Source organism: Pseudorasbora parva, chromosome 16 (genome assembly GCF_024679245.1).
Source record: "Pseudorasbora parva isolate DD20220531a chromosome 16, ASM2467924v1, whole genome shotgun sequence".
Lineage (NCBI taxonomy): Eukaryota > Metazoa > Chordata > Actinopteri > Cypriniformes > Gobionidae > Pseudorasbora > Pseudorasbora parva.
This window is the reverse complement of record NC_090187.1, coordinates 3,555,714-3,578,472: the sequence shown is the minus strand read 5'-3', so window position 1 is coordinate 3,578,472 and position 22,759 is coordinate 3,555,714. Positions and strand designations below refer to the sequence as shown.

At 40.0% G+C, this 22,759-nt stretch overlaps 1 protein-coding gene across 6 annotated transcripts in view; it reads right to left on the bottom strand.

Moving 5' to 3' along the window:
* Nucleotides 1-899: 899 nt before the first annotated feature.
* ets1 (v-ets avian erythroblastosis virus E26 oncogene homolog 1) overlaps nt 900-22,759 on the bottom strand; it is a 57,804-nt gene continuing 35,944 nt past the window's right edge. For 2 of the 6 annotated variants that reach the window (XM_067419142.1, XM_067419146.1), the window contains 8 exons: nt 16,198-16,317; nt 15,943-15,972; nt 14,353-14,553; nt 13,302-13,379; nt 11,374-11,619; nt 9,507-9,767; nt 4,226-4,344; nt 900-3,588 (listed from right to left, as the gene is read on the bottom strand). In XM_067419142.1, coding sequence (XP_067275243.1) covers nt 3,373-3,588; nt 4,226-4,344; nt 9,507-9,767; nt 11,374-11,619; nt 13,302-13,379; nt 14,353-14,553; nt 15,943-15,972; nt 16,198-16,317 — 1,271 coding nt within the window. In that variant the 3' untranslated portion in view covers nt 900-3,372. The remainder of the gene's footprint in view (nt 3,589-4,225; nt 4,345-9,506; nt 9,768-11,373; nt 11,620-13,301; nt 13,380-14,352; nt 14,554-15,942; nt 15,973-16,197; nt 16,318-22,759) is intronic. The other 4 variants (XM_067419144.1, XM_067419147.1, XM_067419143.1 and 1 more) reach the window with 3 other exon arrangements.

The window sequence follows — 22,759 nt, the reverse complement described above, 5'->3', positions numbered from 1 at the left end:
AGTCATGCGATGTACGCACAGGGTCAAGAAATCCAAAATATTTCTTAATTTGATGTCAAAATCTCTTTACTTTGGATTATTTTAAATGTTAAAACTCACAATGTTTATTTCTGAGTTGAGTAACACTTCAATGTGATGGTCCTTTATGAACATGTTAACTCAATCTAACCCTAACCCAACCAATCTTATAAAACTACTAACACTTTAATGAGAGTTAGTAGACATGTAGGTGCAACGTGACTTATAGTCTACAGAATGTGTTAAAGGGACCATTATACAAAGTGAAACCCTGAGATGAATTGTGTAGCCTCACACTGCATTTCATGCTTTAACGATATGAACCCATATCATACAGTCAAAAAAGCTTCTTTGGATCCTGATAGAGAGAACAAACAAAGAGAAACAAGTTGCAAACTTGTGATTGGACTGCTTCAGTTCTTAGATCAGTGGACTTTATTTAGAGACGAATTAACCTATCCCGTCCCCGTCCTCAGAGGAGGCCGTAACTCACAAAAAGCCGCGTGTCACAGCCTAAGATGCTGCACGCAAATCTTAAGTATGAGAATCAAAGGTAAAAGCCCGTCTTTCCGTGATGTGATAGCTTTTGCTTGATGAAAAACTGCAACTGTGGTATGTATGATGATTAGCAATGAAAGAAAGGAGCTGCTCATTTAACCAAGACTCATAATAAAAAAACCACAAATCTGCCACAAAGCCTGCAGAGCGCTGCACAGGGAGAGCAAGGTGATGATATGCATGCGTTAGCAACTTCATTCCTGCGTTTGTGCGAGTTATGAGCCATGGGTGGGTCTTCCTCTGTGCTACTTTTGATTCAGCATTAATGCAAAAAAGATTCATTTTGGAATGAATAACCAAGCAGCACACGGATCATTTTCTCCACATAATATTTTAATAACAACAATTTAAAGTACAATAAGAAATAGAAGCTACTGTTTATAAAACTCTCCAGCAGAACATAATGATGGGCCAGCATCAGCCTTATCTATACAGAACTGTATAAGCAGACAGGTCTTAAAACTTTTTCTTGTTTTTTGTCTTTTATTCTTTTTCATATAAAAGAAAAATCGCTACATTTTGTCCTGCGCTACCTTATTTCCCCCCCACGAAAGCACCAGCTGTCTGCATCTCATATTTCAAAGTTTATAAAATATAAATTATTGAAAAATATCAAAATGTTTGTGAACTAAATACATTAAAATTCTCATTTAAACAAAAAAAAATACAGAATATAAAATATACAAAATAAGGCAAAATTGTGGGGAAATAAAAACAAAACAAAAAAACATATGCATCTGTCAAAAGTGTTCATTTTTTACACAAATGCATCACCTTTTACGATCAGGACTAAGACTGCATTATGACCTTGTTTCCATGCAACATGTTGCTGGCTTTCGGTGTGGTTGAAGAATAATGTCAGGTAACATCACTGTGGGCTTTCTTCTGTCATGAACATGTTCTCTTGATATTAGACTTCTTTAGCTTGTTCAGGTGATGTACCACTGTGTACCGCTGTTCACGGTAGGACGGTGTGACTGAAACGAGACTTTGTTCCGAGCTCTTGTGAATAAGGTTCATCTTTTAATCTAGCGGTTTTATGAAATGTTTTCTGTAAAAATAGACAATTCCAAAAGCTCCACCAATCAGGATGGGTAGCATCTGCCTCTGTAAACAGTACGGTTTGTTTTCTTAGAAGAACGTTCTTTACTTTGGCTTTTCCCACAAGGTCTTGTGTACGAGACCCTTCCCACACAGTGAAACAGTCGAAGCGCTGCACTGAAGACGGCATCTAGCCTTTAAAAGTACTAAAGAATACTGGAACTTTACACGTCAGTGTCAATGCTTCTCCAAATAACTACATTTAAAGTACATCATTCATCTCATGGACACTGCGATATAACTCTGGCTTAAGTCACCCAGCGATGACTAAAACAGTTCAATGACTATAATACTGCATTTAAATAACCATCACAAATCGTACTGCCCTTTTCGAACTTGTGACGCACATAGTAGCACACGCCCTCATCTTTAAAGCTGCCGAAAGTATCAGCATGATCTGGTGGTCCTCCTATCTTAGCATTGTATCCGCCACTACAAGTAACAGCCACTTTCACAAACCATCTCGAAAATTAAAGAGTTTTTTTTGCCACTGCAAAATCCATCTCACGCACTTTGACAATCCAGATGCATGCTGCAAATCGCTCTTAAGGTTAAAACACCTCACGTGGCGCGCAAATCGTTCTCAGACGTCTCGAGTTCATGGCTTTCGGCTCAGTCTAGCACTGCCAGCAAACCGATTGATTGCGAAGAGGCCCTGTTGAATGACATTCTGGTTGTCACCTTCCTACACACGTTTCAGTTTACCTCTCTGAGACACAGAGTTCATAAACACGATGTGCTATATTAAGGCAAGACTTTATGAAAAGACTTCACATACAATCAGACCAAGGCAAGAAATGTTTGATGTCTTTTGTCTTAATACAAGTGATGAAACAACACCAGCGGTGTCATAAACGCACACTCTTTTTCACCACAAACGTGTGCGTATCACCGTTGAGAAGCCAAACGGCCGCTTTCATATGCGTCTCTCAGTTTGACTGAGGTACGTCTCTTTCAACTGAAAAGGGTGAGACTCTGGTATCTATTTTGATGGCGTTTTCAGCCACGGACACTGCGGTAAGAGCAACCCGAAACCGAGTGTGACCTTAAAAGAAGCAGAGAGAATATCTAAGCACAGTTTGACTTCAATAAACCTTCAACTTCTGCATATGAAAATGTACAAAACGGTGCAATCTCTGTCCGGACAGCATCTCTATGATCCACAAATTAATACTGACACATATAGGTCTTTAAGAAACGATACAAAAAAAAAATACAATTCAAAAATGTTATTTTGGTCCGGCTGAGAACTGGCTTCCTCCTGGTGGATATGCAAGGAGACAGAAACAGTAAGTAACGTAATTGTAAATATTTCTGCGATATTCCTCTTGTCTCTAATTTTGGCAATGCGTTTATTAACAGGAGCATTCAGTCCAAGAAATGTCCATCTCTTTGTCCTCTGTTCCTTCCCGGTGTTTGTGCTACAGGGACAAAACGGCAGTTCTACCTGAACTTAGAGTTTTCCCTTCCCGCAGAACTATAAACAATACAGACGCACAAAGTCTACAGATTCTAAACTTTGGTAAATGTTTTGATGCTTCCTTTTGTGTCCCGTACGAGCTCAAAACAAGACTGGACCACGACTAAGTGTAAAGATGGAATGTGATTGGACCCAAAAATGGACGACCCGTTTTTCTTTTCTTTCCAGGGTCTGTGAGAGACATTTTCAGCCTTTCCCCCCTCCCCGTCCAAAGTCTACTCGTCCGTGTCGGGCTTGACATCTAACATGGTGTGGAGCTCTTCGGGAGTGTATCCCAGCAGGCTTTTCAAGTCACACACAAAGCGGTAGACGTAGCGTTTGCCGGACGTCTTGTGGATTATGTTTTTGTCATAGTAGTAGCGCAGACCGCGACTCAACTTCTCGTAGTTCATCTTGGGCTTGTTTTTCCTCTTTCCCCATCTACGTGCCACCTAGAGGTCAGGGAGACAGGGGTCAGGATTAGGAACCCACAAAAAGAAACATCTGCAAAATACTGAATCGTCTGTTAATGAGATTCTATGGCGTGTGCAACCATGAGCTCTCGCTTACAGTGGTGGTGGAGCCCAAAACACACTTACAAATTTATGTCAACTACATTTCAATCATAATGACAACTTTTGGAATGGTTTTAGCATGTTACTGAACAATTTTAATGTTTTTGGTCTGGGTGGACTACATCTGCTACGTTGCAAATATGGACTTGCTACTGCTAATAGATACACAGACATGCTGCTGTGAGTATGTAAGATCTGCTGCTGCTGCATAAATGCTGTAGAAGATCTAGGCAGGTGGAGGTGGTGAGGTGAAGGGGTTCAGAGGATTTATATATAACTTCAAGTTAATTTCAAGCAACTGATTTTATGGTTTAGATTCAGAGAACTATGATAGCCCTGCATAGTCCCTTAAAAAAAGTACAAATATAATTATATATACACACACACAAACACTTTTTGTAAATATCTTTTAAATATTTTTGTAAAATATCTTTTGAAAATATCTCTCTCTCTCTCAGAGTCCATCATCCTTCCCCAAATACACAGGCAGCATGTTGACTGTATAACCCCTCACCTCATCAGGGTCAGAGAGCTTGAACTCCCAGCCGTCTCCAGTCCAGCTGATGAAGGACTGGCAGGATTTGTCCGTCAAGAGCTCCAACAGAAACTGCCAGAGTTGGATGGGTCCGCTGCCTGAATGGAGAAACAATAGCACAACTTAATACAATCTTATGGTGGATGTTGACAACAAAATACTCATTGATCTCAAGATGCATATAGACTATGCATCATGTCAAAGTACCATATCATTACCATTCTAGACTACTCACTTCTACATTTCATTCTACTTCCTTAAGTATCAAAGAAATGTTAGATTTCATATCATGGTCCAAACGGATTTTCACATCCCATTAGCCTTATGTCACTCAGCATGAAAACAGAGACACAATGCAGTATTGACTGGCTACTGCACCATGTCCTGCTTGAGCTTTGGACTCTTTATGTGAATTCCAAACCTCTGACATCATTTGGATTTTGCCCCAAGGCTAAATATCTGGCGGATAAATGCGTTTGATCACGCAAGCCATGATGTATGTGTCTGCGTGTCGCCCGGATGCATTTGAAAGCACATGTGTGTGATGTCTACATGTGTGTGAACGGCTGTGTGGGTGTGAGAGAGAGAAGCCCTTGGCGACCATCTGCAAAACGAGAGCTTTTTTCTCATAAGCTTTAACATTAAAGCCACTAACTGTGATGGGGTCAACTTTAAAGACGTCAGCCTTTCTGCACGGTGACATATTTAAGGAGACATTCGAAATATTGCAACCGTGCTTCTTAATCTACTTGATTGTGAGAAGCAATTTAAGGACTAGCGTGAAGGGTTTATGCGGTCGTGTTGACCTATAGAGCGAGATCTCTCCTGCAAGGGCTTCACAGTGTGTAGGCAGCAGCAGAGCAGCTCATGTACCCGCCGAGATAAGTTTTGGCTTTTCTTCATCTTGTGGTTTGTGTGCATTAAATGAACCGTCCCTTCATATCACACCTGCTGCAAAACAACAGCGAAGACAAGAGAGTCTAATTCCCCGTGAACATCAAGTCCTGCACTAGTACCAGATTTATACATTTATTCATAGGTTATGATTATTGGATATGTAATTGTACATGCTCATTTTAACATTCAGATTACCTCTGATGCCACCTCAAAGCAAATATTATTGTTCATTCTAATGTTTTGTGATACCTAAATTCAATAGTAGCATTTAAAACAATGTATTTAAACGAACAGATTATAATCTATTTATTTGTTGTTGTTGTTTTCAGCAATAATGCCAAAAATATATACAGTGGTGAAACCCCTAATTTCTATGCATCCTCTTTTTTTGTAAACTAGGCTTACTGTATGAGATTTTAGGACAGTTAATGTTACACTTTTACTTCCGGCATTCATTTATTCAGTTATCTGATTGTTTGGCTGGTAAATCAAAGTGATGCACATTCAAAATAAATGGTGATAACAGTACAGTCACAACTCATTCTTAGAGAATTCCTCACTGTGCGTTATGTCCGGCTAAAAATATCCTCGCCGATAATGCAGTAAAACACTAATGCAATTCTGAAGCAGATTATCTCATCAACAATTCAACAGTTCATTCTAACCCTCTCCCTCTCTGTCTGCCTGCCTCTCTTTGTCTCCTAAACATATGAATCACCAGAATCACTCATCTGGATCAATGCAGTAATCTGTTTATGTAGGTAAATGCATTAAAACACATTCCATAAGCACGGCTACTGTAACACACCCTCATTAGACCCAAAGGAGCCGGGAATGGAAAGCAATCGGTCTGTCCTCTACATGCCTAAACCAAACCCTCCGACTGACACAAATCCAGCGCTGACTTTCAGCAAAGCTTTAAAAGTACATTAAGGCCACTTTGCTTGGAGAGAGCATGATTACAAGCAAAGGCAAGGATTGAAGAAAACAACTTGGATCTAAAGCATTGGGCTTACAGGGATAGTTCACACTAAAACAAATATTTGTGGGTGGATAAATATTTTACTCAGTCATGTCGTTCCAAATATGCATGACTTTCTTTCTTTGAACACAAAAGATGGTGTTTAGCAGAATGTTCATCGTGCACTTTTTCATACAATAAAAGTGAACGGTGAGCTCCAAAACGCAACAAAAGCAATGACAACCCTTTTCAATAAGGTGCCATTTGTTAACCATTTTAGTTTAGTGTTTAATTCTCTCTATTAACTAGTTGCTTATTATAATGCATATTACTTTTGTCCGTTTGTTAGTACTTATAAAAGCACATATTAATGCCTTATTCTGTATAACCATATTCTGTATTACTTAAATCACCAAATACCTAAACTTAACAACTACCGCACTAACTGTTAATAAGTAGTTGGGGTTTATTGAGGCAAAAGTCGTAGTTAAGAGTGAGAATTGGACCCTAAACTAAAGTGTGCCCCAAAAGTATTTACTAATCTTAGTTAAATGTAAATTTCAACATTATCTAATGCAAAAATCAAAGGTCGCTTCAATGTAAAAGTGAGCAGTTGACTTAAAAAAAAAAAAGTGAGGAAACCCATTGCTTTAAAATGATTGGTAACACTTTATCTTGACTGTCCCTTTTGAACATTCTGTTGACTACAAGTAACTTTGAAACTACATGTCAGCGAACTCTCATTCCAGTCTGCTTTATGTCTTCACTGTGATGGTCCCCAACAGGCATTCTACTGAATATAAAGCAACTTAATCTAACCCTAACCCGACCAATCTACTAAAACTCTACTAACACTCTAATGAGAGCTAGGAGACATGTAGGTGCAATGTTACTCATAGTCTAGAGAATGTTTTAAAGGGACCATCAAAATAAAGTGAAACCAAATTATAACATAAAGTACATAAACATCATGCATAACTGAAAAGTTAGGAGTTATGAATGGTGTATTTACATAATTTTAAGGCAATGGATTTCCTCACTTCAAGTCAATTTTTTTTTTTTTTTTACACTGCAGTGGTGCCAAATGTCATTGGTTTTTTAGTGTCTCAAAACCATAATTTTGGTCTATTTTTCATACAGTCATCATTTTGTTTTAGAAGAACTGAAATATAGTCTGTAGTCAAAGTACTCGTATGGCATTTTTATTGTCATTTTTGGAGTTTGACCACCCCAGTTTCCATTAACTTTCAAAAAACCGGGTGAACATTCTGCTACACATCCTTCTGTGATCTACAAGTAAATGATGAGTTTCATTTTTTTAGGTAATTCGTCCCTTTAATGTGTGTGTGTCTGCATGAGGAAGCCGCCCTATAAAGTTAAAAATCAGCCGTCGCTGAAGAAAGTGTGTTGCGGTACTGTGGTTGTGTTGCTCTCCTCACAGATCTGATGGATTTGCACTTGCATATGTGATTAATGACGACAAACACGAAAACCTCAGAGCTCTGCGAGCAACTGGATCTTTTTTGTCACTTGCTGGCTTTATCTAGCTCATCTCTGAACTCTGTAGACTGTTGTGTTGACACTGCGGGTAACACTAGTAAAAAAAGGTACTTCAGCCCATTTAAATTTATTTTTGTGCAATATTTTTCTTTAGCACAAATGCACACACACAAACACAACAAAAAGGATGCAAACACATGCAAAATGTACAATCTACAGCATACAAAATCCATAATGCGTCTTTTTTTTAGCTCGGATCTATAGAAATCCACATGTCAACTAGCTCAGGTGCGTGCAAAACGGTTCTTTATAAGTTCAAAGGATCCGAAAATAGAAATGAAATGCGCCGCACACAGCGAGTGGGCCCTATGTTCTTTCTTTTATGGTACGGGAGTGTTTTTTTTGTTTTGTTTTTCTGCTGCATTTTCAGATATATGACATGAGCAGGTAGGTTTGAGACGTAAAGCACAAGGTTAAAAAAGCCCCTCGAAGATGGCCCGATAAAGGAGCTCTCATCTTAAGTGCACAGGGCTTGCTATCACTTTGTGCTGTTGCCAAGACGACCTGGGAAATGGGTTGAGATGTGGGCCGCAGATAAGGAGTACAAGATGAAAACAGCGGAGAAAGAAACGGAGAGCTGGTGACAGAGGGAGGGAGAGAGAGAGTACGCCTGCCTCTTCTTTCTTGAAGAAGAAAGCCGGGGTGTGGCGTGTTTGCTGGGTACACGAGCCGCTCGCAGAACAGTTGGGCTGAGAAAAACACTGAGATGACATTCATACAGTCGTGTAACAAATGTGGCTCTGCGGTCACGAAGTGCACCAATGCATTCAAAACTGGTGCACGACACCCGTTCACTGATCCAGTAACAACTACGTCCCAGTAACACAAAACAAGCCGCCTCATTTAGCAGGAGACACGCACGTACTTGCAATTCCAAATGCTTCCTGGTTGCAGTATTCATTTTTTTCATTATAGACATTTCATTTGATGCGTGTCAGTATATGACATGGGTTGTGATAAAATATAAGGAGGAATACAGTATATGGTATGAAATATGATACATGACATGATAACGTAGCATGTTTTTTTTATATATTGTATTTGATATGATCAATAGTATGATTTATTGTGAAATATATGAAATAATGTTTTTGATATATGGTATACAGTATATGACATGATATACAATATATCATATGTTCTTTTTATATGATGGAGCATGATATATAAAACATTTTATGGTTTATGATATGATGCATGGTATAACATGGTTTTTGATATGATGTGGTATACAGTATATGACTTGGTATGCAATATTCCATATATCATATACAACATGTGTTTTTATATAATGGAGCATGTGATGTGATAAATAGTATGATTTATGATGTGATATGCAATTTCATATATCATATGATTTTCTCTTTATAACGGGGATTGTGATATGATAAATAGTATGATTTATGGTATGACATGAAATAAGGTTATTAATATGATGTGGTATACTGTATATGACTGACTGACTGACCATCTGTCTGTCCGTCCGTCCATCCATCTAATCATATGGTATGTGTGATAATAAATAGTATGATTTATGGTATGATATATGGAATAACATCTATATGGATTTTGATATGGTGTGGTATGTTATTCCATATATAATAGAATAATACATTCTAAAAAAGGCTGGGTTGTTTTAACCCAAATTTGGGTCACATATAGACAAACCCAAAATATGATGATAATACCATTGAAACATGCTCAGTAACTTTTCTCAGAGCATACTTCCATAAAGTTGTCATCTCTGTCCTTCGAGTATGATTTAAAAACATGAATATATATTCCTGTCTTATGCAACAAACCCAAATGAGTCTGAGCTCAGATGAGCAGATTAATGCTGACCTGTGTAGCCCGCGAGCGCAGCCGCCGGGATGACGGGTTTGTCCTTGCTGAGGTCCGAGCGTTCCCGCACGTAGTCTTTGAAGGTGCCCTTCGGTTTGTGTCCGTGCAGTGCGGTGGGGTAGTCCTCCGAGTCGAAGCTGTCGTAGGAGGGAACTCTCTGAAGGCTGTTGAATGACGACTGACTACTCCAGGACTGTGTCAGCCGGTCACAGCTCTCGAAGCTCTCGATGCTCTCGAACGAATCTTGACCTCCCAGCTTACCTGAGTGGAGATTTCAGCGTTAATAAAGATCAGTCAGAGGCGTTTTCCATTACACACATTCAAACAGACACAGTTGTGTATGGAAGCTCGTTTCCGCTAATGAATAAGAAATAAAAAGGGTGGTTGCCCCTTACTCTCACAATTCTGACTTTATAGCTCACAATTCTGACTATTTAACTCGCAATTCTGATTTTATAACTCGCGATTGCAAGAAAAAAAGCCAGAATTGTAGGATAATGGGGCGCAATTATCTTTTAAATTGTTATCTTTATTTTTATTTTTTCCATGGCGGAAACAAGCTTCCATAGTTTAAACCAATGCATGTTGTAAGGAAAAGTGGAGCATGTACATGATGCAAAATATCTTCATATATAAAGTTGTATGCAGAATAATCGTGTATAATGAATTATTTGAAGTGACGTCACAACAACAAGCAGCTGCTGGTTTGATGAAAGATGACATTCGCGGAATAAATGAGGACTCTGGTCTCATGTTTCTAACCAAACCCCAATGTCTTTGGTTATAGAGGGTGTAAAGTTTTCAGTGAATACACCAGCCAGGGAAGTTCACAAGCGGTCTAGACCCGACCACGTGGAAAAATCTAGAACTGCTCCACACCACACTGTGTTTCTCTTACACAATATCCATGTGGAAATATTTGGGTTTTCTCTAATTGGAAGAAAATCAAAACAAATTGCTTCTCTATTTTTGGCCAAACTGGAGAGATAAAAGGCCGGTCTCGAATGAATGTCAATTACAGAATGAAGGATAACACAGAGCTGGGCCTGATCCTGAAATCTTCAATTGAAAAATTGAAGCCACATGTGAGTTTGGTGGCACCACAAATACTTTCCCACGCAGGAAAAAACACAGCTCCGATGCCAAAGCTGGGATTTACTGCACATAAAGCCTACGCGTACCTAGAGGGCGAAAGCCTGGATCTCTGCGTTGTTCAATAATAATACACAAGCGACTTTGACAAATCTCAATGCCCAATCCAAATCTTGATCATTTGTTCAGCTGCATGACGGTTAGACCACGAAGAGCAAGGCAGGCTGTTTATTTGACGAGTGGGAGTGAAACCAAAGTTACTGCATGAGAAACCGGAACGCTCTTTTCACGCTTTACACCTCTCGCTCCTTACGAGAACCTAAGGTTCACAAAAACACCTCGTACCCCAGTAACGTAACCTCACCAGGACGCGCTGACACAAAAGACGGCTACCAGTGCTCTGTGGCTGCAAACTTCTCTCACTTTGAAGCAAACATCTTTGTTTTTCTCTTCTTTTCCCCCACCGCAGTCGAGAGCATCTTGAGATGGTGTGTGATAGAACCACAAATAAACCCAACGGTCTACTTCATTCCCTAGCAACTCCCTCATAACTGCAGTAATGCGAGATGAGAATGTCGTGACAGACTTGGTCTTGAAGACCACACACTGCTGATCACTGCGCGGGTGATGGGGATACATTTAAGCCCCGATGGGAGATTGTAAACATGCATCTGAGACGAGAGGATTTAGCTTTTATAACGATGCCTCAAACATTATCTCGCATGAACTCACAGTTACGAAACGCAATAAAACATGATCTTTGGCTCATACTCACCTCTGCTAATGCGACCCACGCACATGTTGTCGGGTGACACAACTTCCTGTTTGACTGAGAAATAGTCTCCCTGCAGTGGATTGAGAGGTGTGTCTCGCAGTATAACGTTTGGATACTCGCTCTCGTATTTGAGTGACAGCAGGTCTTCCGAGCTAATCGGGTGGAGGGTCTGGTAAGACTCGGTTATGAAGCTCGGCTCGGAGTATTCGGAAGGAGGGACGCACTGAGGATGCTCAATGCCATAGTCTGGAGGAAAGGAAGACCAAGAGAAGACAGACTTGTATTTAAAAAGAAGAGTATTTACATAGACCTTTTCCATAAATGACAGTTCATATAGAGACCACAGGCTGTCTGCACCAGGGCTATTGTGATTAAAAAATAAAAAGGAGTAAAATAGTAAAATGAAGTAAAATAAACTAACTGAAATGATACCATAGTTAAGATGTTTGATTTGAGAGCTTCAGTGAACAATGACTTCAATTTGATGTAACGGTTAGCATATTAGATATTCTATATTTTATTAGATATATTCAATACTGTACTCGTTTCATACTGTTTTAAATGCAACACTCAGAGTAAAAAATTCAAATATAAAAAATACTGGAAAATACTTGTACTAATATTAATATTGTACATTATAATGTTGAAATGCCTAAATTCACTTGTAGCATTTTATTTTTATTTTATTTAGACAAAATAATGAATATCAACCATTTCTTATTATTGTCCATAACGAAGAAATGCAACGTTATTAAAATCAATAATTCATCCCTAATTAAATTCCAATCTGTTCTTCACACAAAGCTATCGTGTGTCTTTGTACGAATGAAGTATAAACGTGAGTGATTTGAATGATGTCCGTGGTGATTTTATAGTACTTCCTTGCTTTAAAAGGCTAATCCAAGCTTTATTATGGCAGTGATTGTTGTTCTGTATTTAAAGTCCATAAAATTGCATCTGTGTGTCATATAACTGCTCCACACGGCTCTGGGGGTAAATAAATGCCTTTTGAATTGAATCGATGCATTTGTGTAAGAAAAATTTCTATATTTAAACTTGAAATAAAGTTCCATCTTCCATATTCAACTAATGGGAAAAGTGTTGAAAGTGCCTCTGCAGTTCAAAATGCTTATGCTTCCAGTTACACAAATCAGATGTTGCGTATGCATTTTAAACTGCAGAGGCACTTTCAACACTTTTCCCACTCGTTGAATACAGAAGGCGATTGGCCAGAACTTTACTTTATAAAGTTTTAAATATGGATATTTTTCCTTACACCAACGCATCTATTCACTTCAAAAGGCCTTTATTAACCCCAGAGCCGTGTGGAGCAGTTATATGACGGACAGATGCAATTTTATGGACTTTAAAACAGAACAACAATCACTGCCATAATAAAGCTTGGATTAGCCAGGACTTTTTTAATATAACTCCAATTTTATTCGTCTGAAAGAACAATGTCATACACACCTAGGATGACTTAAGGGTGAGTAAATCATGGGCCAATTTTCATTTTTGGGTAAACTAACCCTTCAAGGAAGACATTAAATGGATCATTCACACAGAAATTTAAACTGTCATCATTTACTCAAATTGTTCCAAACCTGTATGAGTTTATTTCATCTGTTGAACACAAAAGAAGATATGTCAAATAATGTTGGTAACCAGACAGTTGACAACACTCATTGACTTCCATACCAAGTTTTTTCCTACTATGGGAGTCAGTGGGTGCCATCAACTCTTTGGTTACCAACCTTCTTTAACATATCTCAAGTAAATGATTACAGAATTCACATCTCTGGGTGCACTATCACTTTAAGGAAGATTTAACCTGCTCCAGACGTCTGCTTTTATAGTCATTGCAGAAGCGGTGAATGTGTACTCAGGTACAGTGATGATGCAAACTGAAAGAAATGGCAGATACTCACTGAAAAAGTAGTCTGATGGATAGCGTGATTCCTGGAAACTGGAGGTCAGACCGTTGATGGGGAAATGCTTCGGGTCTTCTGTGTGAAGAAAACAACACACATCACTGAACCTATGCACACTTCCAAAGCCGAATCTGTTAAATAACATTAGATGGTGCGAGGCAATACAACAGAAACTGCTTTGATCAGAACGTCAGAGTGGCGTTTACACACCTCTCCCATTCTCTCAGAGTTTGACATGACAAATCACAGAATAGATGATTTACTGTACTGCTTATCTTACTCTTTAATATATGATAGGATGAACTGCATCGGAGTTTCAGATAGACTCACGCCTGTGACTGTACATCAGTTGGATTCTATATTATTATTCTATATTAATGAGTCAAGTATCTAAGTTGTTCGGCAACCACAAACAGCCTACAGTCATAATAATTAAAGGTGGAGCTATAGTAGAACTAAAATAAAATGTATATTAATTATATATTTTTTCATATTTTATAATGTGTGTTTGCATTCAAATATAATATGTATTCATTTAATATTAATTATATTATATTACTGCCTAAATAAAACATTCAGATTAATATAATAATTTGTGACCTTGGAGCACTTCACAAGTCCTGCGTCTCACGGGTATATCTGTGGTAATAGTCAACAATACACTGTATGGGACAAAATTATCCATTTTTCTTGTATGCCAAAAATAATTAGGATATTAAATAAAAACCATGTTCCATGAAGATATTTAGTAAAAATCTTTATATATATATATAAATATAAATTACAAAATATAATACAGTTTTTGTTATTTTTTTGTTTATTTGACGTGTGTGTATTTTATATATATATATATATATATATATATATATATATATATATATATATATATATATATATATATATACACACACACACACATACACGTCAAATAAACAAAAAAAAAATAACAAAAACTGTAATTAAAATTCAGTGTTAGTGTTGATAGTGTTGTACTGATACTAAAATAATACTGATTGTGTGCAGATGTCGAGGCGGTGAGGATGTCTACCTTTCTGCAGCATCTCTAAATGCTCCCAGAGGATGTCGCCCACAAAGTCTGGTGCTAGGTCCAGGAAGCGCTCTTTGCCCAGTGCGCAGAGATTGGCCCCGTCCATGCTGAACTTATGGAAGTCCACATTCTTCAGACTGAACTCATTTACCGTCCAGGTCAGCCATTCTCTCACGTGGGCTTCTGTCCACTCGCGGGGGTCTAGAGTGGCGAAAGTCAAAAGACATCTCAGCGTTACACAAATATGCAGATTGCATCATATATTGTATTGTTCATAATCATCTACAGAAACGTCTGTTTAGTCAGTTGCTATGTCAGTAAAGCTGATGCACACAAAATTTAATCACAGGTCCGGTAGCTTATGGGAAATGATCAGCTGACTTTGCTATAAATTTGATGCCATGATGGGATGAACGAAAAAAACAGCTGTAATTTTAGCTTGCACACCAACTCTATCTCTGTCGGCCTCAGTCTCTCGACTGTGCACGTGCTCACTGCATGCAGCTATTTCCAGACAGAGGCAGACCCGACACAGACTTCAGCCACCCTAGACACAGCAAGCAAAGCCATCTTGCGGTCTTCCATAGTTTGGGGACCATAATTCATAACCTCTGCTGCTTCAGAGTGCAATGTGTCTATCTAGCAAGATCTCTTTTTAGGCAATCTGACTGTGCCCTTTTAAAAACAGACTGGTGCTAACAGAATAAAGAGCCAGAAACTACAAAAAGAAAAATGCATTGCTTTTCCATTTTTCCTCTTTCTTCCTCTCTCTCTCTCTATCATTTCCTCCTCTTGTAAATCTGATAAATAAGAATAAGTAGGAAAATATATCTAATGTCATTAAAGGGTTAGTTCACCCAAAAATGAAAATGATATCATTAATTACTTACCCTAATGTCTTTGGACACCCGTCAGACCTCCGTTCATCTTCAGACACAGATGAAGATATTAGTGTTGAAATCCGATGGCTCAGAAAGGCCTTCATTGACACCAATGTCATTTCCTCTCTCAAGACCCATAAAGGCACTAAAGACGTCGTTACAAAGCCCATCTCACTACAGCGGCTCTACAATCATTTATGAAGCCATGAGAAAAGTTTGTGCCCAAAAAAAAAACAAAATAACGACTTAAATAGTGATGGCCGATTTCAAAACAAAGATTTGAATGGTTATGAACCAGCGTATTGATTCATGATTCAGATCGCTTTAACGATCCGAATCATTAATCAATACGCTGATTCATAACCGTTCGAAACTTTTTTTTTTTTAAATCAGCCCATCACTAAGTCGTTATTTCGGGGGGCTTGGGGGTTGTAAAGACATCTAGTGCCTTTATGGGTCTTGAGAGAGGAAATGACATTGGTGTCAATGAAGGCCTTTCTGAGCCATCGGATTTACACACTAATATCTTCATCTGTGTGTGAAGATGAGCGGAGGTCTGACGGGTGTCCAACCACAGGAGGGTAATTAACTGATGACAATTTTCCTTTTCAGGTTAAACTAACCATTTAACATATTCAGTGAGTGTTTTAATGTGACTTTTAACGGGGAGGTTCACTTAAAAATTAAACTTCTGTCATTATTTACTCACCCTGATGTTTTTCCAAACCCGTATAATCTCCTTTTGTGTTCCATGGAAGAAAGAAAGTCATACATTGGGAACAGCATAAGGGTGAGTAAATTATGACAGTACTTTAATTTTTACGTGAACTTTCCCTTTAAGAGAGAGAGCAATAGATATAAGCTAAGAAACACAGATATAAGATTTACACTAGACAGGTAGAGTTTTTCTTTTCTTTTTTTCTTTTTTTTTTTTTTTGTAGATGCAAATGCTTTAAAGTAAGACCTTTAGGGATGGAAAGTCGCTGTTGCTCCCTGGTGAAGCCGCTGAATGTGGCCAAAAGAGCCTGTGACATCATTTCTTTACTTCCTGGAGTCAGTAGAGGAACATCCGCACACTCCAGATCTGTAAGGCCAAACACAGACAAAATATGTCATCACCTATCACACACACACGTTGTGTTTCCATGTTTAATGGGGACTTTCTGTAGGCGTAATAGTTTTTATACTGTGTAAACTATATATTTTATCCCCTTACACGTGCCCCTAAACCTACCCATCACAGGAAACATTCTGCATTTTTACATTTTCAAAAAACATCACTCAGTATGATTTATAAGATGTTTTCCTCATGGGGACCAAAAAATGTCCCCACAAGGACATGGATTTCGGATATTCCCATCTTTATGGGGATATTTTGTCCCCATAATGTAGGGTTTACCAGGCCCCACACACACACACACACACACACACACACACACACACACACACTCGAAACTGCAGATGTACTACATTTCACAAATAAACAACGTAATTAAGTGAAAATAATCCTAAAATAAATAAATAAATATTAGGATCAAAAAATAAAATAAAAGGTCAATGATAAAATAAAATAAATGAAATGAGAAAATAATAGGTCTGCAGCCAGAGATTCAATTCCACAAAAATCACTCTTCAGAGATATTGTCAATCAATGTACTGCAACAGCTACATAATCATATACAGCAAGAAACCCAGCAGCCTCAGCATCACACAATTCAAGCGCAGTTGTCCTACATGTCTGCTGGCCATATGCACACCATCCACCACCAACCTGACCTCCTAGACTGCCTCTCAGAGCCACGGATGATCTGCTAACAAACAGAGTGTGCCACGGGTCAGATTCTACATCGGTGATCACCTTCCCACAATCCCTTCCGCTCAGCAAGCTGTCCCATCTCCATCTCCATCTCCAGCCAGAGACAGAGACAGAGGGGGCCTGTGTCGGCAGGGGTCAATAGTTAGGGGTGAGAGGTCGTGGCAGAGGGGTGATGATGTCACAGCAGGCTGCAGGGTGTGGAACAGACACTGCAGTGTTGGGAAGCTCGCCCTCTCTGCTCGTGGGCACCCAGCAGGATACAGAGAGGGCTTTGATGAGTTAAACAGTACCCGATGACTTCCACTGATCCAATTAGGACTGCCGGGGTGGCAGTTTGAGAGAAAGAAAGGGACTAGAAAACCCCCCGAGGGTCTAAAGAATGCCACCGAGCCAAGCGACGACTCCGACGAAAGGACCGTAATGCGATCAAAGATATGCTGTATGTACGGTGAGGGGTGATTATTCTATTACTGGTGGCCGTCAAAAAACGTCCGACTGTGACTCAGCCTCAGTGAATTTGTCTGGGAGCTAAACACACAGTCCAGACTGTGGAAAGCGAACACTTTGTGTCTTTTTTTTCGCTGTCTGCGACTGCTTTTCTACTGACACCCAGATGTTCTGGCATCTCCGCGCGGTTTTTAAACTGCCAGCCCTGGGCGCCGTATGGGTTTACACTCGCTGTTGTCGATCCACATCACGACATGACCCAGCCAGGAATGCACAACAGCTGTCCCTCCTAACCTCATTCCCTCTCCCGATCTGCTACCCCGGTTGACTTGAACGGGGAAGGATTTGGAGTGATACATTATGCAGAGTGTCTAAATGGAGAAAAACAATGTAGTGCTCTTGTGTGATTCGATTAGAGCGAGATGCTGCAGTCTCCATTTACAGTGTTTAATTGTGCATTAGAGCCAGCTGGACGTCAGAGGATTCATTCACTAGAGAAGAGGCCCATTTTCACATTAGGTGATAGAAGGCCAGAACTGCCAGAAAAAATAAAGGAAACAGGTTTTACTTGGACAACATATGACACAGCAGCTTAATGAATTACAGGTTTTTTCATTAGTGACAAATGCAACGTGCCCTGAGAACAGTGAAAAAAAAGTTGCCTGGTGATCTGACAAAAAAAAAAGCCAAATGATGGCTCTTACAAGCTGTGTGTTAAAATATACACAGGAGGGTTTGAGCATGCTATGAAAATTAAATCAAGGGTTTATATTTTTGTTAGTGTATAAATAATCTGTATCTTTCATTTGAATTACACTTGCTTTAAAACAAAAATAAAAAAAGTCACCTGGCCAAAACCATGTATCTGCAAGGACATCCGAAAAAAAGGATAGCGAGCAGTTTACAAATAAAAACTTAAAATCTTTATGCTTTCCATCAACAGATCTTATCTGAATGCAGTTAGCACAGAGGGAGCTGGAAGATATATTCTGTGAACTCAAATTATCATTGACAGTCATCACACAGCATAAACACACTAGCAAAAGCAAGCTGAGACTACAATCAAACTCTGTCCACTTTTGCATACATAGAGTGATGCAGGTATGGGATAGCTTTATAGGAAAACCGCTAAAGCAAGTTAGCACTTCCGATTCCATCATCCTGAAGTCAATAAAATTGTTGAATGGGATTTTGGTTAAATGGCTGAAATAAGGTCTGTGGTGAACTCAAGCTCAAGACACTTTCACGTTTTATTCTAAGACATACAAAATATGAGTATACCCAACTAGTGCATTTTTTTAAGTGGTTACGTGTCTTGAAAAAGGCAGTTGCTAACAAGTGGCTGCCAATGATATTAAATGTCATCACGGCGAAAAGGTAAGGTCAGGCCCGTTTTGCAGCCTCGTTATGCTCAAAAATGTAAACACCCTGGGAAAATGTTTTGAGATAAAAGCTGAAAGAGTTGTCGGAAGCTTAGGTGATGGTGACGTTCAAACTGTGGGACCTTCCTTTAGCTTTTTACTTCTGGCAACTGCACTTAGGCTTTTTATCCATTATCTTAATGGACGAAGCGTGTAATATCATAAACTTGTGTTGATCACAGAGCTTGTTCTAAGCGATACTCTAGAATCCAGATAATGCAATGCTAACTGCCATTGGCCTACAAAGTGACGTAATACACTTTATTGAAAGTCAAAAGCATCTCGTTCTCATAGTTTATGTCAGTAAATCACTGATCAAATAAACTACTGAACCGACCAACAAATCTTGGGCCTGTAAACCTTCATAACTTACAGAAAAAGTGCAGGTGTGTTCGCATACAAGTCCATCTGTTTCAGCTCTGTGCATTAGTAGAGGGCTGTGAAATTGTGATTATGGTCATGAGGCCCTGGTGGTCTCGTGGAGTTGGGTGGGGTGGGGTGGGGTCGGATGATTCACTTATCTGTAATGTGAGAGCATCCAAGGCAACATGAATGGAGTCCCCAAAGGGATGACATCACCGTTGGCATGACCACTGGATCCCGCCCATCCAGTCCATTCAGTGTTTTCCATAGTATATTCCTTGATTTAATGACTTGCACACATTTAGCCAGGGTCGATCTACAGCCTAACAGATCACACACTGATGATAGTGTTAATGGTTCGTTCTAAAATGAGACACACTTCAAAGAATATGTGAAAGACAGCAAGTGGGTGTTTAATAAAAACCAAATAGCTCATGATAGGAACTGGGCGGTATTTAAGCTTCTGAGCGTTGTTTTGTTCTTTGTGTATTTGTGTCTATGTCAAATTAGCATATTTTACCACACTCGTTTCTTTCTTTTTGTTTGAATTCAGAGTTGCATATGCCAGTTCAGTCTAAAATGGGTGTATAACAAAAAAAATTAAACCCTAAAAAAGTCAGGTTCTGCCCTTTGACAACTTTGTGTCTCAGCAGGGTGTCAGGGTGGCCCATAAAACACCTTCAGTTCTTTATCTCTCACATTATCTTTCAAAGAGCGCTTGACAGTGAGACTGTTAACCCCGGCGCACATGAAGGACGGCCATTCACACAGCAGGTCTGTTCTGAACAAGGCACGGTCAAGGGTGGGGGATCCAGTGAGAGAAGTGCTTGTTCTGCCCACTGTTTAGATTTCCATCTGAAAGCATGCAGACCGGGCCGGGCCGAGACAGGAATAGCAGCGGCCCATGATCAAGCTCCCAAAGGCAGCGCAGAGCCTCTCTACCCTGCCGAGGTCATCCACTGGGGGCTTTCCCGCCCTGAAACACTGTGGCTATTCTTAGAGACCCAGCCAGTGGGTGCCCTGGGTTCACTAGATGGTCTCGCCCGCTCACAGACACACACACACACAGTCACCATCAGTGGGTCACACAGTGAGCATTCAACAGGAACCACTTTAAAATGGGCATTCTTCAACAAGTTGTTGCTTAGTACAATTAATTGTTGAGTCTGGTAGGGTTGAAATGGTGCCACTATAACCAGATCTGCTGCTGACAAACCATAACTATCTGCACTACCACAACCTAGCTCTTATCAGCTTTTTGAACTGTCCGCAATTGGTATGCGATGCATTACAGAGATAGTGATACTACTATGCATACTGCAGAGTAAAGCAGAGGCGGTTTGCAACATGCAAACTAAAAGAGCATAACTGCATTGGAGGAGTGAACACCTCTGAAGTGCACATAGATCAGTGAATCATACTGTTTAGACTTCTGAACAAACAAATGATGACCTTGACAAACAGTTTACTTTCAGCAACATTCTTCCTAGAAAACTCCAATAACCTCCCCCAAGTGTACCTGAAATTGCAGCACTTTGTGAAAAAAAAAAAAAGACATTTCCAGCACTGGATATAAATATATCCAAAAGCATTTCTGATCAAAGTGAATTCATTTAAGAGAGGCCTGTCATGCCTGAGCTAAGTTTATGAGCAAGCAGCTTTCAGTACCAGGGAACTGAAGGAAGGAAAGCTCTGTATGCAATTAGCAAGCTAATGGCTAATGGTTTTTGCTATTGTGGATCCAGCCAATCGCCAACAGATGCATTCTCTGTAAATGAATTCCCCAAAGACCACATTGTTTTTATGTATCGCGCCACACATTCCTGCCTTGTTTTACAATCACTAATGTGGATGGGATTTTTGTGCGAGTTTGTTCTGTATTTGTGACCTAAAAACCAATGTGCCTTTGAGTTCAGTTCTAAATGGACCAATTACACAATTAACTGTAAGTCGTGTAAAGTACCACAGCTGAAGCAATGAAAATAATTCACAAGCCCAAAATGGAAGGCTGGAAAAGAAGATGCAATGTTCTAAAATACACAGCAAAGTGCAGAACACAATGGTGTATTAATGCATCAAAGTGAATAATGTCATGCATCATTTCAGTAAAATATATGGTTATTAGAGTCCACTTCAAATGTGTCAGTAAGCAGAAGCAGTAAAAAGCAGCATCACATGCCAAATTAAGTCTCTGCAGTCCTAACTGTGTCAGAAATAGTTTGGTTTTTTTAAGGGAAATGGGCAAACTGTCGAATCTCACAAGTCCAACTGGTGTAAGTGAACAAAGTCAAAGACTAGCCCTCATTATGACTGCCTCTTGGATCCGGTCCAGACACCTACACAGAACGCCTTTAACCGCCTCATCCCTAAATCGCCCGAGCAGAGCCTCTCTGTCAGAAATATGTAGATAGCGGGGAGAAGGTTGAGCGAGAAAGAGTCCCAGCTGTGGCGGCTCTTGTGACTGCCAAGGATCATGTGCATTCTATTCAGCTGTACATCAAGTAGCACTCACAAAGTGAGGGAGACTGTAAACCTAGCTACAGCCAAACACCTGGACCTCAGAGAACAGCTTAAGATCCCATGTGCAACCGGACTGGTAGCCAGAAGCATTCCGTCAATGTGCCTCTAAGGTAGGAAACGTGTTCAAAGAGGTGAGACAAAAGTAGGATGATTGCAAAACCAGCTCTGACTACTGAGCCCTAAAACAGGTGACTTGGTGAAAGAGCATACACTGATGGGAGAGAGGAATCTGGGAACAGGTCTTCCCCTGTCTCCCTAAACTGTGAGACATGTAGCCAGAACCAGTCAGGATGCCGCTGTGATCTCAAAACCAGACCCAACGCCACCCTCTGTGTCTCTCCGTTGTACTCGGTAGACATCTGCAAAACAGCCACAACAAAAAAACAAGAGTGGCATGGAAAGACAGGCACCGGTCCGACTGGCTTACTCACCTCAAGGGCCTCCCACCACCCAGGAGGCGGTCTGGAGCCCACCAGAGAGCGTCAGAGGGACTGGGAAGGGCTAATGTCTTATGGGAGGAAGGGTGGGTGCTGGAGTCAGCTCAGCAGGGGCTGTGACTCAGTAATTAGCCTGTAGCACGCGGCGGGGATGAGAAGACAGCACTAGGCAGACGCCACATCAGGGGCCAAGGAGACGAGGCGAGAGCCCATGTGGCCCACAGACGGTAGAGAGACAAATGCAAGGGGAAAAAAGAGAGACATGGAACACAGGGGAGAAAATGGGTGCTGTAAAATGTTGGAAAAAATACACTGTGGTTGTTATTTCTTCCCTGCTCTGGGACATGCTGTGTCTTTTGCTTTTGTTTTGGTCTTTTGAAGTTCAGAGAAGTGGGCCAGAGATAACTGTTGGGAAGACTTCAAACTGAAACCCAGTGAAGTGGGTCAGGACGGCTTTCGCAAGTACGCTACGTTGAAATGGCCCTGACGTATCGTTCAGTCATTCTGACGCACGTAAGGATT